The 18,416-nt window shown below is 42.4% G+C and overlaps 1 protein-coding gene across 1 annotated transcript in view; it reads left to right on the forward strand.

Moving 5' to 3' along the window:
• LOC144820356 (rap guanine nucleotide exchange factor 6-like) overlaps positions 1–18,416 on the forward strand; it is a 754,449-nt gene that overhangs the window by 525,848 nt on the left and 210,185 nt on the right. The window contains exon 5 of the mRNA XM_078677919.1: positions 15,340–15,415. Within this exon, the coding sequence (XP_078534045.1) occupies positions 15,340–15,415 (76 nt within the window). The remainder of the gene's footprint in view (positions 1–15,339; positions 15,416–18,416) is intronic.

An 18,416-nucleotide genomic window follows, 5' to 3' on the forward strand; every position in this document is an offset into this window, starting at 1 on the left:
GGAGCATCTTGGGAGATCTAGGTTGAGTCTTGCTGTGGCGTTCTGGATGGCCTGGAGTCAGTGGAGGAGGTGGTTGGAGAGTCCGGCATAGAGTGCGGTGTCATAGTTTAGTCTGCTTTTGATGAGGGGTTGCGTGATGTTATGTCTGGTATTCCAGGGTATCCATTTGAAGGTCTTGCCGAGCATGCAGAGTATATGGAAGCGGGAAGAACTGATTGCACGGACCTCTGCTGTTATGTAGAGTTTGTCATCAAGGAGGATTCTCAGCTTTCTTGTGTGTTTGGTTGGTGTGGGTAGGGGTCTGAGCTCTGGTGGCCACTGGGGGAGGATTTATTCCAGAAGATCATCACTTTCAGTTTGTCGGCGTCGAGTTTCAGCCAATTACCTTTCATTCAGTCTGCTACGTTGATCATGCAGTCGAAGAAGTTGGTTTTACCGGTGGTAGACTTGTCGGGCAAAGATATTAATGGGATTCTTGTCATCGGTGATGGAGATGATGGAGATGCCATGTGCTCTTATGAAGAGGTGTGGCGCCGCAGCCAGGGCGACTGACGCTGGAATCTGGGGACCACGGTTCGATCCCCGGCTCCGGCGGCAGGTTAGCCCAGCACCATGTGACTCTGGGCAATAGCTCGCTTAATCTTCCCGACGGCCCCCAGCGCCTAGAGACCCTACGGGTGATTGTGCGCTTTACAAATGTGGACTTTACTTTACTTTACCTAGTGTAGTCAAGTAAATAATTAACAGAGTTTGCCGAGCGATGAACCCTGGAAGATTCCTCAGATCAGGCTTTGGGTTCCAACATGTAGGGTGAAAGTCTGATTTGCTGTGGGGAAGGAGCATATCCATTTGAGGGCCGGTCTTTGTATGCCTTTGTTGTGCAGTCTCCTGATTAGGTTGCAGTGTGATATTGTGTCAAAAGAAGCGGAGTGGGATGAGGCACAGTCCAGTATTGTGCACATTTCGTCCATGGCCGTGATGAGGGCTGTGTCGGTGCTGTGGTTGCTCCAAAAGCCTGATTGGTTACAGTCAAGTAGGTTGTGGAGTTTGAGGTAGTTGGTAAGTTGTGTTGATTAACTCACCAATCACTTTGGCTGGGGACTGGAGCAGGGAGTTGGGTTGGAAGCTGCTCAACTCTTTGGGGTCAGACGATGTTCTTTTGGAAAAGGGAGTTGACTGCTGTATGTTTCCATCCTTCAGGGAAGGCGGCTGATTTTTTGGAGGAGTTGATGATGTTAGTTACGATTTTGCTGATCTGTGGTCCTCCCATGTTGTAGATGTGATGGACAGGGGTCCATTGGGGCCCCTGTGTTGCCTGTTTTCATGATTGCTGTGGTGTTTTCCTCTGTGAGTGTTTCCAGCGGATTAGGCATGTGTCTTGGTTGGCGGTCAGCAGGTTGGTGATGATATCCTTCGGGGTTGGGTTGTTGTTGGGTTGTTGTTCGAAGTTGCTGTAGATTTTTTCGATCTTGGTGTGAAAGAAGTTGGATAGGTTGTCGCAAAATTCCAATGGTGTAGGCTGCGGCCTCTTGGGTGGCTAACTCTTAACGATTGAGACGATCACTTTGCATCTGTCTGAGCTTGTCTCTATACGTTTGGTTAGTCTCTTGCTGTCTCTAAAGGGATGGTGACGAGGGCCATGGCACATATTTTATTTTTTACAAATTAAGCACTAGTGTGCATCGAGTGTCGACATGTGTACGGGTGTTTTGAGGTTGGCTATACTTTCTCCTTTTACTTTGCTTCTAACTGAGAATGTTTGCAGTTTGGTAATTTATTGTTTAAGTGAGCATTACTCCGTTGAAATGGTGCTGATGCACAGTGGCTCTAGGACCCTCGTTAAATGACGGACCTGGCTCATTAGCTGTCTCCATTTTTCAAATATGACCTGTAAACCCCAAAGAAGACTCTTGTATGCCCCTCCTTGGGGACCCCTAGCATATTGGGATGAATTGTAAGCAGGCAATTCATTCTTCTTTAGACATCTGCGCCTGTTGGATATCACCTTACCACATCCGTCAGACGTCGACCGGCATCTCTAGATGAACCCCATCAAACATCCTGAGCACACTCCTGACCTTTTCAAGGTTTCTAGTTGAAAGTACTATTGTTTGAATGCTTCTCCTTGAGCCTAATTCAGTCCATACGTATCCCTCAATAGTTTGGCGCGCGACTCGCATAGCTGCCTCTTTTCCAAGTAGCGCGAGCCAGACCACAGGTATGCACGCATGCTTGTTTGGGAGGGTTAGAGCTCTCAGCTGAGAGACGGTATCCGGCATCAAACTACTTGTAGGAACGTCACAAGACGAAACCACTGAACAGAGTTGGCAGCTGATGAAACAGAGTGGAGAGTTTGTGTGAGGCGATCTAAAGTTTGTCAGATTGGAGCTGTTCTGTAGTTGTTGTTGAACTGGCGAATACTTCACGTGGATGACCTATTTCTCCTGTGGATATGTAACTAGTTGCTTTGTGAGGCTCCAGTGCAGCTTGCCCACCAGCATTAGCTGTAGCGCGGTTGCTTGATGCCAGTGCTATTCGGCGTCTCCCCTCCCACTGTGGCGACCCCGACCATGCTCTTGCTTTAAATACCCGGGCCATCTGCCCGGTGCACCTGCGGATTCAGGTCCCTGCTGGTGCCTGCCAGCTTATCGCAGACTTGAGTGAGTGAGGAGGAAACAAATAGCAGGTTTGACAAACTTAAAACGGTAATATGCAGTATTAAGAAAAATTATAGGTGACACACTGCCTTTTATGAAAAGATCACCTGGCAGTCAGACTTGCTGTTTCTTTAAGTGTGCTGTTATCTCGAGTGCAGCAATGTCGCGTAGCAGCACCGTGATTGCCAGGCAAACTATAAGTATGTGAGTTATGTCAGAGAGGGGGTATCTTCCATATCGTCGATTCATCAGAAGAGGATGTGGTGTTGGTCTCTGTCCAGACATTCGGAGGGCTTAGGCAGTGTTTCTGTTTGTGAACAGTTGTGTGTTAAAGAGCTGAATGAACTGTGTGTTACAAGCAGCTATCGAGATATCACACTGCGACTTTCCCTTCCCAAATCCTGGGAGAGCCCTGGTTGGGTATCATGTAACAAGTTTCTGGTTTTGATTCTGTTGTGACACTTAATTGTCCTTACACTACACGCCCCAGCCCTGGTGACTGGGCTAATTGTTCAGCTATTTAGATTGAGTTGGTGCCAGCCACAAAAGCGCGTTTGTGCAAAAAAAATGTCATTGATAGAACTAATTATCCCTACCATCTTATATCAATCAGTAACAAATAAAATGTAATGGTGCTTGTTTTTCTTGCATTGCTTTTAACGGATGCTTTTCAGCATTGCAAAAAGGCATTGGCAAAGCCAAGCAGTCCTAAAGATGAAAACTGTTGGCCTTGCCTTGCCTGGTCTTTTTGTCTTTCTGTCATTATCAACTTTACACATCTATGTATAAATTATAGTTGGTATTTCACTTAGAGGTAGCTTTTGGCTCCCTGTGTGGTATTTCCTGCAACAATGGGAATCTCACTCTTCTCGAACGGTCAGAAACGGACATCAAGTCAAGAGTCAGGACGTGGCCTCACTGTGCCCATGCGACTGCATTAGATATAAAATAAGGACCAACGTGGCAGTTACGGTTTGCCACTGTTTTTGTCTTTTCATTCTGCTCTTCATGTATTAGTTCACTTGTAGAGGCGCTTGCACTATACTTTAAGAGGCTTTAGTTCAGCCTCCTTCAGCATTGGACGACTTTGGCTCAGGGTCCTACAGACATTGGCTTAAGACATTGCCATTTACATGTTGGCTCAGCACACAGGAGCGTTTTAGTCTCACCTTCTTTTTATTCTCTGTTTGGACATATCTTTCTGCCTACTTTGGATTGCATGAGGGACTGTATTCCGTCAAAAAAGCACACTGTCATTATATGTTTAATTCTTTATCTCAGTCATCCATTGTATACACAAAGCATTCCATTTTTAAATTGTTTACACTGCAGCCATTATTTTCTGTTGTTTTTGTCAGTGCTTGGATGCGAGTGTCAAACCTATTGCATTGCCAGTGCTTGTTATTTTAATACGTACAAGGCTTGCACGGATCTTTATGTATCTGCGTGGTGTAAATAACTCTTTAGCTTGGAGAGACACATCTGTAATGATATTTTCTGTTTGCTTATCATTTGACTTGTTTTAATTTCAATTATAATGTTCTTTTGTGTGAGTATGGTGAGGTTTTACCTTGCCGTTGTGTGAGTCTGTGTGAAGACTGTGTGCAAGTGACCTTACTGCAAGGTGGAGCAATCCACATCTCTTCATATCCCTCACTCAAGGCTCCAAAGCCAAGTAGAGGGTAGTAGCTGAGATGATAACGTTTGTATTGGGGGTCTCATCCAGCTAACTTTCCTTATCTGTGGTCATAAGGTTGCCAGGCCCACAGCTGTTGGACTCCAATTGTAGTACCAATTCTATGTATGGGACAGAATTCTGAAACTGGAATGTTCAGTGAGTGCTGTCCACATCATCTTAACGAACACAGAACAGTTTTACATTATTCCATTTTAGTATGTGATTGCCAGAATACTTTCCGAGATTGATCAACTTTTGGCCTAATGGCAGCAAATAATGCACATAAAGAAGGAGTAGGAGTGACCTCTAACCTACCTCAAGCATTTTAGATAGTTTGTTGTCCATGACTTTGTGCTGTGCCATATTAGAAGATCACGTTTTGTACTTCAGGCTTGTGTGTGTCAGCTAGGTACATGGTTGCTTTTATACTATTGATACATAGTGGAAGTTTGCTCTCAAATGACCTGAATCAAGAGATTGCCAAAGCCATATTGACCACTCATTTTATGCATGATCTACTCATAGTCATGGTTACACACTTGAGCGTCTAAGCGCTTAAGAGGGTGGGTTGAGAGTAACGGTTAGAGATGTTTACTTTTGGCCTGTCATCCGTTGAGCCTCGTTTTTGAAAGTCCTACAATTTATCTTAAAAAGAGTTCAATGCAAGAAGTAGATTGAGGTAATTGAATATTATACAACTTATAGACTAAACATTTCTTGCTTTGCCAAGGTCAATGACGTCAGTAAATGAGTGAAAAAATACAGTGTTACCTTCTGCATAGCAATTGGCAACACCTTCCAGCTCTGTAATGCTACTCCTTGGAAGCCAGCGAGTGTCTTGTGGTGTGGCAGTCCTTAGAATCTACCCAATAAGTGAGTGGCCTCTTGGCGCCCTAAGTATTATGTGGTAAAGAACATTTTCGGTTGCCTGGTCTTGCAGGTAATTGTAGATTACTCTCTTTTTGCTCTAACGTGAAGATACAGCTTTATCAATTAGCTTGTTTTCTTTTAAAAAATAAAATATTGAGATATAGCCATTATTCTCCACTATTTTCAGAACAATATTACTTTAATGTGTCCTACTTAAACCCTAAAAACCTAATCTATACATAGTCACCATAAATAGAATATGTTCCTTAGTCCCTTGGTCTTTATTAACCTTTGTTGCATTGTGTTCCTCTCCATTAACAATATTCCAAATCAGAGAGACAGTCCATTACCCGAAGTAGTAACCCTCACAAAGTCCTCAATTTGTAGCTCTGAAACCTAATGTGATAAAACCGTCTCCCACTTGCTTATTGATTGGTTGAGACATTTCATTGGATTAAGGTGCATTTTCAGAAGGCTTTGTGACCGTCACAGCTTTTAAAGCAATTTGATATAGGTCACATATTACATATAGTACCACTGTGATTATTAAAAAAGCTGTAGATTTAGAGGTCAGATAATGGCATACCATGCTTTTGAGTGGCTGCTTTTTCACCTGACACGATTGACGGTATGGATTTCTGTTTTGCTGCCAATATGTATCTGGTTGTTATGGGAGAAATTTTCTCTTGACTTGCTCGTATATCTTTTTTTATGTAGTGCAGACTTTTAATTTTTTTGTGAATTCTTGGTGCTGCTTGCCCTATCAGTTAGCTGTGTGACAATTGCTTATATTTGTATTTCCTTATGACCTGTGGCAGGCGAGACTTGCTACGTTTTTCAGTTCTGTTTCTATGTAATATCTGTCTAAGCATGTTTGATGCCTGTGAATGGAGACCGTGTGAGGGTGACCTATGCTCTTAAGCAGTGGTTCTTAACCTGTGGTCTGGGAACCACTGGGGGTCCGCAATGCCTACTCCTCAAGGGGTCTGTGACTGCTTAGTAAATTAAATAATAACAAATCAATAAAATGTACATAAATAAAGAAGAAAAATGTATAATGTTATATAAATGCAAAGGAATTTGAAATTGGAAGCTAATATTTGGAGATTGATTTTTTGGAGCAGAGCAAGTGCATCAGACTGAACATAGTATGGACAATGAGTGGTCTCAATTGAATTTTAAAAAGCTTCAACCTTCCCATTTAAATTCCATTCATTCATTTGTGTGTTTGTTAGATGAATGCTTGTTTCAGTTTTTTTTGTGTATTGTTTTGTGGTTCAAATAATTGAAAATGCTTAGGCTGGGGTCCCCGGCCTCCAGTAATGACTGAGTAGGTCTTCCCAGATTCCAAACATTATTTAGTGGAGGCCCCTGTGTTCCAGTAATGAGTAAGTGGGGGTCCACAGAAGTTAAAAGGTTTAGAACCACTGCTTTAAAGTTCTTGTACTTTAAGCTAGTCATCAACACTCATGGATATTGTCATCTCTTGATGGCCAGATCCCGCCAGAGGTGGCCGGGGCACATATTCAAGTAAACTCAAGTGTCGGTTTCTGTCATGGGAGCTGTCAGTACAGCTTGTTATCAGGCGTTGTTCCGAAGCTTGATCAGACCACTTGTCATGAAAGAAAAGGCCCATAAGCCGAAACTTTCTTCGCTCCTTCCCACAATGATAAAGCTGATGGAGTTATGAGACCCTAGGCATGTGCTGTCAGTAGTATCATCCCTGCATCTTGTCGACAGGCTACACACTAAGATTCCAAAGCCAACACCCTATTCTATTTAATCTTTTACTGTGCCACTTGCACCCTCCCAAGAACATGTAGTCTGGGTAAAACCTATGTGTAATTACTATCGGAAATGCTAATCTTCAAACCCAGTTTGAAGAAAAGTTCCTTCCTTTCAGAAATGAAAAGTAATTCCTTGAATTACTTTTCACAATCACAAATAATCTCTGCAGCAGCACGTAAGTGTGTCTGTGTCATGGCCTTTGCCTTGAGTGAGACGTCTTTAGCCTTTGGATAGGGTAGGCATCGTTCCACTAGCATCAGTAAACCATGGTACAAAATGTATAATCCTAAACATCTTCATATTCATACCCTTCTGCCCGCATAAAATAGATTCTCCATATTCATGAGTCTGAGCCATTATGTGCCACTATACCACTCATTTGTACCCCTCTTATTTTTATTCCCCCACGCCTCTGATATTTTTATTGCCTGCAAATGTACAGTTTTGTATAGTGCAGTATTCTGCTTCTCCTCTCTAACTTTGTCTAGTATGACCCAGTACTCTACTTCATTGATATGAGTAATGTTTTCCCCAGTGTCTTACACACAGGTGATATCTATGCTGCGTCTTGCAATATTTCTCTTCTGTGACCCTTCAGGTGTTCATAACCTGCTGTATTTATCCTCTTCTTCTCCAGTCTCTTCTTCAGTTAATTCTAGGGGGTTTTGGGAGTTCACTTGTAGATGGGATGGTTCTGGCCCGCCAGGTATTTGGAGAGATTACAAACGGCTCCTTCCTTTCATTATCCAAGATCTCCTGTGTGGTCCAGCAAAGTAGGAGTGCAGACTTATTTATTTTCCTCCTTTCACATCTCAAGCTGCTTTGAAGAGCATTCTTTGTAGACCTTTATCAGTGCAATATGACATGACATTGAAACCGTAAATTGTCAGCAATTAAGGTGGGTGCACTGCACTTTGCCATTACCACAAAACGTTTCACTGTTCGTCTTAAAGCATCCTTGTGATTCTCTTTGCATCCGGACCAGCGGGGCTTTTTTTTGCCCTTCAAGCTTGAAGGCAAATTCAGAAGTTAAGTAATGTGTGTTACTGACACCTAGAACATAAGTAGGGACCACTGGAAAGCAGTTGTTTTGACTTGCACCTGCCTCTGCTGTTTGATATGTGGATGTATTTGATTTTGTCTTATAATAGATCCTTTAGCATGCATTTTTGTACAGCTGTTGATGCATTATTTCAGCTGCTTCAAAACCTTTCATAAATTTTATACCACCAAATCATTTGTATCTGGTTGTGAGGATAGGATACTTAGGGAGGCAGTCCATATGCGACTACCTAGTTTCCTTGCTGGAAAACCATAGAGACGTAGCCCAATGTGATGAGAGCTAATGGGAAAGGTTCATTGCACAGGCAATGTAGTCATAATATTGTGCACAGTATTGCAGAGGCTTTCTTTTTAGATTTTGCCCTCATTGTGCTTGCAAAATCGCTTGTAATGAAGAAAAAAAAACCTCAAAAGGGGCTCAGAGCCCGCCCATTATATATCTTTACTCACCATTGGTTAGCTCTCACTTCATACTCATTTCCTTGGTCAATATTGGACAGCAGATCCTCCTGGCCTCCAGCTTCCTCCTACGTTTTGGGGGTCTTCATCCGTTCCATGGAGCATTGACCAAGTACTGCTTTCTGTGAACAGTGTTCTTTCACACTGGCCCTAGGTACTCTTTTTAATTTTTTTTTTTTTTTACTTTTTCACATGCTCGCTTAGAGAGTTCATGTGCCTTTAGTCCTTCTCCTTCACCCCCACCATCCACTGTTGTTTTTAACCTGCCCTCCTCCTGTGTGTCTAATCCACCCTTCCGCTTTTCTTGTTTCTAAACTCCTCCGCCCTCCTCCCTCTTTCCATTGTTTCTAACTAAACCCCTCGTTTCACCCACCTTGCGTCCTGCTCTCCATCGTGTTTCTTTCCCTCCTCTCTTGTGTTGCTTAAAACCCCCGAGCCCCCGTGCTGTTTTTTTAAATGTTGTACAGCAGTACGGCTTAAAGTGAAAACAAAGCTCTATGGCGCGATCAGTGTTGGTCGCGTCATAGTACTTAAGACATGTTGCACAGCAGCTTTAACAAAGCTAGTATATTTTGCATTGGCGAAATTCATTGGCTTTGCCAAAACGTGTTATGTAGTAAAGTACACCACACCTTTAGCCATTTCTAAACACTGTAACTAACACATTAATGTTTAACAATGTAATGGTACTCTGTGTATCCACTTCAAAAGAAACAAGGCTTTGTTAAGATTCAGACTTGTGACTAGTACCTCTCACCAGATGCAGTCACCTAACTTACCGAATCATCTTGCCAACGGGGCTCAAAATCGGTCCGTATTGTACTGCAGCAAAGCAAACCTTGTAACTGTTACCCATTAGATTTCAGGCACCTTGGCTAGCCTGCCAAGCATTTCAAAGTTAGTGGTATTAAAGATATATACAGTCAAATCAAATTAATGTGTTGCAGTTGATGTCTTGGACAGTAAAAAGCATTTCTCCAGTACTTCAAGCATGCATACTGGAGGACATCATAAAGAGCTACATTTCAGCATCCAACAGTCGCGGTAGTAGCACTTTGGAGTATGTAATGGCCTAGAATTCCCTTTGGATGGGGTTAAGGGGCTTCTTTCGGCCTTTTAGACCCTGGGTTCTCACAAAGCAGCTCCAGGCAGATATGTAAAAGAGCCCCAGTTGTCTGTGATACCATCATTGTGTACTGAATTAAGGTTCATGCCCTAGACCAGAACATGAAGATGAAAGTATGTGCTGCAGCCCCTAAGGGCAAGAGTCTCAGATTTTTCTATTGATTATGTCTGCTAGGCAGTGTCCCTACTTCAGGTTGCTAACCTATACTGTCACCATTGTGATGGTCATTTTAGTCTATTTCGCCGTAGCTGTTCCTCGTTTGATCAGTTTAGTCCTATTCTGGGTGCAGGTAGGTCTGTTCCTGGGTGGGGGCATGGGACCCCTCTAGTCTTCTGTCAGACTCCAGGCATTTTGGCGAATCTTCACTGTCCAGGGCGAGGCTTTGTCTTTTAACTTGGGCCCTGCTGTAAAGAAAGAGCTAGACACCGTTTTAGTGTCTAGAAATCACTCTCCAGGTCCACACAGGTTCTTAAGAGAGTTGTGCTTCAAAATGTTGGTAGTGGAGTCCCAGTATTTATTTATTCCTCTGGAACTTAACAGAGGGCGATTCTCAATTAGTAAAGAGTTTTGTTTAAAAGTTTTTGCATACAGCAACTCGGGCAAGAGGTCATATTAGCAGGATCATTTACCAAGCAAACTAGGAAAATTGGGTGTGGGTGGTGGTAGGATTGGATTGGTAATTCAGGCATTCAGTAAATGGCCGAATGGCTGGTAGCCAAGTTCTAACTGTGGGCTGCTTTATTGGGCAGCCTGGGGGCTGTTTGTTCTATTAGGATGCCACCAGCGGCCATGTGGTTGCCTGAGTGGCCTTCTCACTGGGCCGGCCCATTAATGTATGCTGATTGAGCAGGGGCAGGGGGCCTGAGCAGAAGTGGTATCACTTGCATTCATGTGTGGCTCAGCAGTGTGAACTCATCTGTGCATTTTTTTGATCTAAGAGACGTTAATAAAACATGCTCCCTCCCCCTTTCTTTTCATAAAACTTCGCTGAAGCACTGTTTTGCGGAAAGGCAATATGTAAATGTGGGCCACTTTTTTTTGGTGTGCCTGGGGCGATTTCTGATCCCACTCCAACCCTGTCTGGCGGGTTATATTCAACCCAACCTCCAGCCTTAATTCACAAAAAATATTCCCTGTTCAGTGTCACAGGCTGTTAGCAGTGGCTCCCAGGGAGAAATGGTCATGTCTACACAAATGAGTCTCTGATGTGGAGCCACAGTACCACCCAATGGGATCTCTTCGTGTTGATGCATTCTTGCCAAACACTCGTTGGTTCTGTGGAAAACCTGGATTTGTGTTGGGTGGAAGGGTTGATAGACTTCATCGCAGAAATTATTTTGATAGATGTTGATCAGCCATGCTGTCTGCCCTTCTTCAAGTAACAGAGGTTACTCCCATGAGATCGGGGTAGAGGTATTTTTGGGGCCCATCCAAAGCCAATCAAAAACAAAAAGGTAAATAACAAAAAGGCGTAAACCTTTATCCCCCCCCCCAAAAAAAACATTGGACTAGCTGAAACACTTGGACTCTAAACCACATTTCCAGAGATGCTTAGTTTTATTAGGACCTTCCTACGAAAGCAGTTTTTAGCTATATTTAAGGAGAATCTGTTTCCTAAAAGTCTGTATTTTTGTTCTCCAGGACCGTCCAACCCAGCTCCCATATGATCCAAGTGACAAACCCGCCACTAAGTGTTATTAAATCATTGAAAAGCTTAGACTTGAATAAGTAAACATCTTCCTCTACCAGATAGTCTAACTAACTAAGGTTGTTAAACTATTGTTAATTCATGTGCTTAGAGGTTTTTAAGTAGTATGAATAGACAAGCCAAAATCCGGTCTATTGTTTCAGCATATGCATGATTTATATTTGAGAGTGTATTGTGGCTCTTGTTTGTAGTCATTTGTATTAACCCCTTCGACGCTCATGACGAGCTGGGCTCGTCATGGCGTAGCCTCCTCGCACGCTCATGACGAGCCCAGCTCGTCACGTAACATGCGCTTTCGCAAAACCCAGCGTACGGGCGGAATTCCGCCCGCACGCATGCGGTTAAGGAGACTTGGAGCTGCAACATATGCTTTACTTTGCTGTGGAACCCCTATTTTGGCTGAACATTTAGCAATGTCTGAGTGTTTGGGAGAGTAAGTAATGCCCAGCATAATAGTAATAGGGTTTACTCTGGAGACTGCAGTGTAAGTTCTGGGATCTGATCAGAACACTGTCTGTCACTTAGTGGGTAATGTCCTTATGTGGCTGCATCTCTGGGTATGTTTCCCACTTAGTGACGTGTCCTTCTTTATCCCGTTTATGACAGAGACATTGGAAAAGTGCCTTCAGAATTGGGGCAGAGCACACGCTGCTCATGGTGGTTTGGGAAGTTGTGTGGCTAGAATTTTGCCTTATCCCTTGACACAATTCAGCTTTTTCCTATAGGTAACCTTCGTCTCCTTAGTTCTGAAACAATCAAGGAAAACGTCAACCTACACACCTGTGATTCTCTGCATTGCTTTTACAGTAGCAGTAATCTGCTCACTATCGATCGTGTGCTGAGATTACTGTGAATTCACAAGTGTATTAACGAACCTCCTCTGGTTTAGACCCATAGTCAACACGTGTGATCCCACAACTCTCCAGGGGCTAGAGATTTCTCTTATTTTTTTTGTCAGGGCGCTGACCTATAAATAGCTTTCTTGCATTATGGATTTTTCCCCTTTTAATTGTAAAACAACAAAGTGCATCCTTCAGCCTCCCCCTGTGAACCTTTTTTGTAACATCCTTAATTAAAAGATTAATCCCTTTAAAAGACTTAAAAATAAATGGGAAGGGAAAGGGTGCATTTTAATATTTTTTTTGATAAATGTGTTTATTGGACATTTAAGGTGATTCAATGTTAAATTTGTTCTAGCTAAAAATCTGTATTTTCTCCACGTTGCTTGTGTTGATTGAGCATGGTAGTTCTTCTATTCCCTTATCTCCTAAAGTGTTGTTAAAACTTGAATAAAGTCGGAGAAATGTGCTGTGAAAGGAAGCAGTGGAGACTGTCAGAATTAGGTCACGCACCAAAGCGCAACCTGCCTCGGTGGAAAAAGAGTACATGTCTTTTTGGACAGATTTAGATTTCGTGAAATCTGAATGCGAAGCAGTTTTCTGGAGTTCTCCTCTTATTTCTGGCATTTGAAATAATGAGTGGAATAATAATTACAGTGACTAAGCAACTATGGTGTTCTGTTTATGAAGAAATGTTTATGAAGAAATGTTTGAGTAAGTGAAGGGCACTTTTTAGTCTACAGTAATTGGCTTTTCCTCGGTGATACATTTGGAGTTAGTGATTTGTATTCATCGCTGTTGCTTGCCATCATTTTGTCTTCACATATGCCAATCCACGTAATTCTCCTCCCAGGAAGGAAACCTCAGCCTTTTATTAAACTACTTGAGCACAGAGGTTGAACTCTTGGCACGCTGTCTCTCCCTAGGGGAGGTTGAAGGTATGCATCAGTTCTGAGGGCAGACCAGGAATTGCGTTTTGATGAAGGGTAGTGTAACCGGATGCTTTTTAATGGATGTAGTCCCCATCCAATGGAGCCATAGTTTATTTAATGGTATTCAGGACTATTTTTCAGTAGTGTAGGGACTTGAATCTTGTGACACATCTTTACCGCAGCTTCTGGTGGTGCTTCTCTACAGTGCAGCCCTTGGTCATTGGTTTGTGGTGACTCCTCTTGCAGAGTCACCACTGAGAGTCCGAATTGAGAAGAGAGGGTTCTGGAGACATTTGAACAGATGGGCCTTGGGTTTCTCCGTATAGCCACATTAACACAGTGTACCAAAGGTCTTCTCGGATAGACTCAAGTCAGTGCTTTGCATTTAAGTTTAAAGTCCTTTTTAACAATAGGCGAACCCGTTGTTGTCAAGCCTGTCTCTACCAAACTTGGATTGCTTTTTCTGAAAGATGCATTCCTATTGTCATCTAAATGCTTATGTTGAATTGAAATCTTGCTCTTGTGTAATGACTTTTGCAATAATCTTAATTCCATGTTGAGTGGTGCCTGTAGGTGGCTTTCATAATTACTGTATCATGCGGGACTCAAAATGTCTTAAAACCTAGTGACAAGATACCTTGAAGAAGACCCCACATAGTTAACTTGCTGTCTGCAAGCGTCTGCTTTCTGAATGCCTTCCATTTTTTGCGTTTGTTTTTGCCTTCTGCACGGACTAATGCATCCACTGCAGCGGCCTGTGTTCGACCTCATGGTCACAGGTTCAAATCCCGGTGGGTCCATTCAGCCTTTCATCCCTTTGAGGTCGATAAAATGGGTACCATTGAGTTGGGTAACAATATACATCTGTTATTTTAGCGCCAAGATGCCCCATTGCTGTGGTGAAAGTGCGCTTTACAAATACACATGTTATGTTCTATTTAGGGGAGATAGTTCATTCACAGTTTAAACATGCCATTCAATGTGATTGAACCCGAGCACCTTGTGGTAGCTGTTATTTATTATGTTATGATTATCTTTTACCTCTGCTAAGCCTCAGGGTGACTGTATGTAATTGTGTACTTTAGTCCCCTTTGACTAAGTCCCTCTGCCAATGAAAGTCCTTGTGACTGACAAAAATCATCATCAGTTAAACATCGGAATTTTAGTAGCTGAAATAATTAAGACATTATTTGTCCCAGGAGGCTTGCACCAGACTTTTGGATGACACACTGCTTGGTTTGTATAGACTGGATCCTGCACTGGAAGAATTCTCACTGTCCAAGGGAATCACGGCCCCATTCATAAGACCTCAGCACTGACTGACTATAAGCCATTCCTTAAAACTTAGCCCCATTGCACCCCTCTATCCTTTCGCATCCATGTTACCATCTGCAGACTGGTTGCCACAAGACGTAAGAGCATTGTAAACAGCAGCAAGCTGACATAATGCACATATCTTGTTGGGATGTGCTATTGTATTAAATGATGCATTTTGCTTATTGATGTCAACGTGTACGAATAACCTTTCATCTGGTGGCTTATTGAGCAGCATTATTAAGAAGTAACTTTGTTCTAATAGCTTATGTCACAAATAGCTCAGTGCTTTGGGTACACAGACCTCTGCACAGGCATCACAGACTTGTAGAATGATAATGTAGGTAGGAATGCATTCTTATTTTGTATCCCTTCTTTAAATGACTGCACTTCGGGGTCTAAAAGAAGGATATACAATATTTGTCTGTAGAGTTACGTGCTGGACAATTCCTTGTTAGTTTGTATTCTAAAACGAATATCGATGATACTCTATATAAGGTTTCCATAAAGACATGTTGTTGATTTTTTTAATGGGAAAATCGTATCAAAGGTAGGATGGACCTAGGAGTACGGCTGTAGGTGACAGTGGTTTGTCATATACACTCCTGAGTTTGTCTAAAGGAGAACTTCACTGTGATTTGCATCCTTGGGTTGAAATTCACTTGTGTTGCAGCGTCAGTAGGTTCTCAAAGATCTCAAATGCATTAGTAGAGACCAGATTTTTTTGCAGTAATGACTGACTTGGAGGGAAACTGAATCTTCTCACGCCGGCTAGGCTCCTGGCGGATGTGTGTTGCCATTTCAAATGTGTCTAATTGTCCTGGGAGGGATTGAGCTCTCATTTGGGAGTTCTTGCAGCTCTAATTTTGCTGAGTTTAAACTTTCGAATGTTTTTGTGTTTTGCAGTTTTGGCAAGCGGTCAGCAGGAAGCTTCAGGCGTGGCTGTGAATGCATTGTTTTAGAGCCTTCCGAGATGATTGTGGTAAGTAATTTATCGGTCTTCAGGTCACAGGATTTCCAATTTTTGGTTTTCTTGATTAAGATAAAATTATTTTTCAAGTAGTGTGTTGCATCTGCATGTTCTGCCTCAGACATAGTATGAAACCGATAAGTCAAAAAATACAGACAATTTTCCCGATTTACTTAAAAAGAAAAGAGTTAAATGTGATACTGGCAATAAAGGCGGGATGGCAGAACATAATGGATTACAGTAAGGTGAAGCTAATACGAAAAAAGTAGTTCCCGTATTCAGCAGCAGCAAACACAGTTTTCTTAAACATTCCTGTGTGTCTGTTGTAGGGCTCCCCACCTTTTTTTTCCCAACAAAAGCTTGCTGTTCAGGACTCTTCGCCAATTTTGGAACATAAACCAGGCTTATCGATGGCCTCTATGCTTTAGAGTGTGCCATCTGTTGGGGCATCTTGACTGAATGCCAGGTCTTGTGACCCATGGGCTCCAAAGTAACTCTTGGTAAGGCCATGTATAGAGTCTATAGAAGCCTGAATCACAAAAATCAACATACCAGTGATTATAAGGCCACTTGCAGGTTAGTCGAAATACTTCAATAAGTTCAGTACCAGCAATTTTATTAAAACGGATGCAGCACTACGGCTGTGGCCACTAATGGGTTTCGGTGACACAGCCTGTTTAGGAGGGTTGAAAGGGACTCTGTGGACCACATTAGACTATTTTTGTCTACATCTAATATGAATGACCTGGGGGAGTGTGCACACACAATTACTTTATTGATCTGTTTCTCTCTGTGTCTTGAGTAGTGGCGGCTGGTGAACTCTGAAACTGGTAGGGCATAAGTCACTGCTTCAAGCCGCATTTTGCAAGTGAGCCTAAGAAACGAGCCCACATTCTCGAAGAGCTGTGAAGGAGTTCTCTACCCGAGGAAATGTAAAAATATATGTGTCCAAATAGTGCAATATTGCAGCCTAATTTTCAAACTGTGCAAAATACTATAGCTTTTACATCCACGTCTGAAAGGGCAGCCATACAATATTCAAAAGCTCAGTGTGGCAAGGGAACCGGTCTCATCCCTATGTTGTATGTGATGATTGCACACTCTACTCCTATAAGACTTTTGAAAAACGGAGTCAAACAATATTTTAATAGCATAATTTTCCCAAAGCAATGTGATCAAGCCCACGGGCAGTGAAAATAATCTATGGAGTGCCACTTGATCGGCCCAGCAATCGTTTTTCAAAATTTGTAAAGCATCTCCTTTTGATTTTTCCCTTCCTGTTTTTCCACAATTGTTATCAGTCAAGTATTAATAGACAATTTCAATGGTAGGCGTTTGATGGAATACTAAAAAGATACCACAGCCTTAGACAGCGCACCTAGCTCCAAAACTAGACATATGTTACACAGTGTGACAAATTAGGATCCCCAGTTACAGTAGTTAAACATTGAAAAGCTTTAAATAGCAGTTATAACTAATGACAACAAGGTTGCAAAAAGCTTTAGTACATGTTTTAACGTATGATATAAACGACATAATAGCAATTTCAACCATGTTAGAAATATACTCATTTTTTCAGAAAAAAAGCTAGGGGTTTCTCAAGCAGTCACTAACTTTACATATCAGTATGAAACATTTTACTATAAGGTAGTTGTGCATCGAATTACAGAAGTTCAATGTCTAATAGCAGCAACACACTATCTTATACACAGATGCATACGACACAGTCAACCACAAAGGAAACTTTCCTTACATAAAGAAAGGTTTGCATTGCATGCTGCATTTATGTCCTTGAACATGTGACTTAAACTCTTCATAAGAAAAGCGACTCTTTGCTAATAAACCGTGAATTTTCAGTTTTCCTCATCTCAGTCAAAGTGCCTTGTCCGAGATCTGAAAGTGCATTTTACACCACAAAAAACGATTTTCCGCTTTCACAACCAAATAAAATGCATACTCCTCTCATTGCTAACAATACAAGCTGACTAACAACCACCACTTGCCTTTAAATCACACAATTGTTTTATGTGCTGCTCCTTTTGTGAAGATTGCAAGCATCCACTGAACACTCCACATGCAGGACTAACATTAAAGATAGACATTCAGCTTTCCACTTTCCATTGCATGCTCTCCACATGTATTGCTTTCTTTGAAAGTGAAAGAAACAAGCTGTGTGGACCTCGCCCTGGGCGACAGGACATAACGTCCATTAAGAAGCAAATTCGTTGGCATTGAAAAATATTGCACCCACCACCTTGACCACACAAAACTGCCTTGTGCCTTTAGGGTGAGTAAACTCTCGCCCAGCCTGGCTCACGCGCAGCTGCATCCACTTTTGCAGTTCTCAAAAAACGAATTTCAGGTTGCTTACAGCCTGAAACTAAGCACTAGAGTTTTTCATTAAAGCAATCAACTCCGTGAGTTTTTCTTTTGTTTACTGTTAGTGGGGCAATGCCCACTTTGCCCCTCAATACCATCCGCCCCTGGTCTGAAGGTGGCTTCACATGCACAGAGAGGTTTGGTCTTGTGCATGCATCAGAGACTGGCTTTGTACCTTAGAGTTGCTGCACAATGGTTTGTGGGTGGCTTATTACACATATGTTCCAGAGAGTGACCACATAGTGTTGACAATACACAAGAGGTGAAGCAATCCTTTTTTAGGTCTCGGCCTGGCGAAAGCAGCGTATGCGCTGCTCTCGTCATACGAGGGCTTCTTGGAATCGATACGATTCCAGAAGTCGTGTCACAGCTCCGCCTCCAATTTTGATTGGTACGCGTTGTTGTGCTTCATGGATGATGCAAAACGCAGTGCAGTGATTGCACCGGAGGCAATCATTACACTGAGGGTTGCCAACCTGTCCGCTTTTGGCCCCGCCCACCTGGATTTGATTGTTTACTTGCGGCGGGAGACAGCGTCTCTTAATTATTCGCTAAGCACAATTTTTTCGTATTACCGCGTTTGCCTTCAACAATGGCTGATGCGCTTTTCATTTCTCTGTTCTCTGCTTGTTTG

Source organism: Lissotriton helveticus, chromosome 2_1 (assembly GCF_964261635.1).
Source record: "Lissotriton helveticus chromosome 2_1, aLisHel1.1, whole genome shotgun sequence".
NCBI lineage: Eukaryota > Metazoa > Chordata > Amphibia > Caudata > Salamandridae > Lissotriton > Lissotriton helveticus.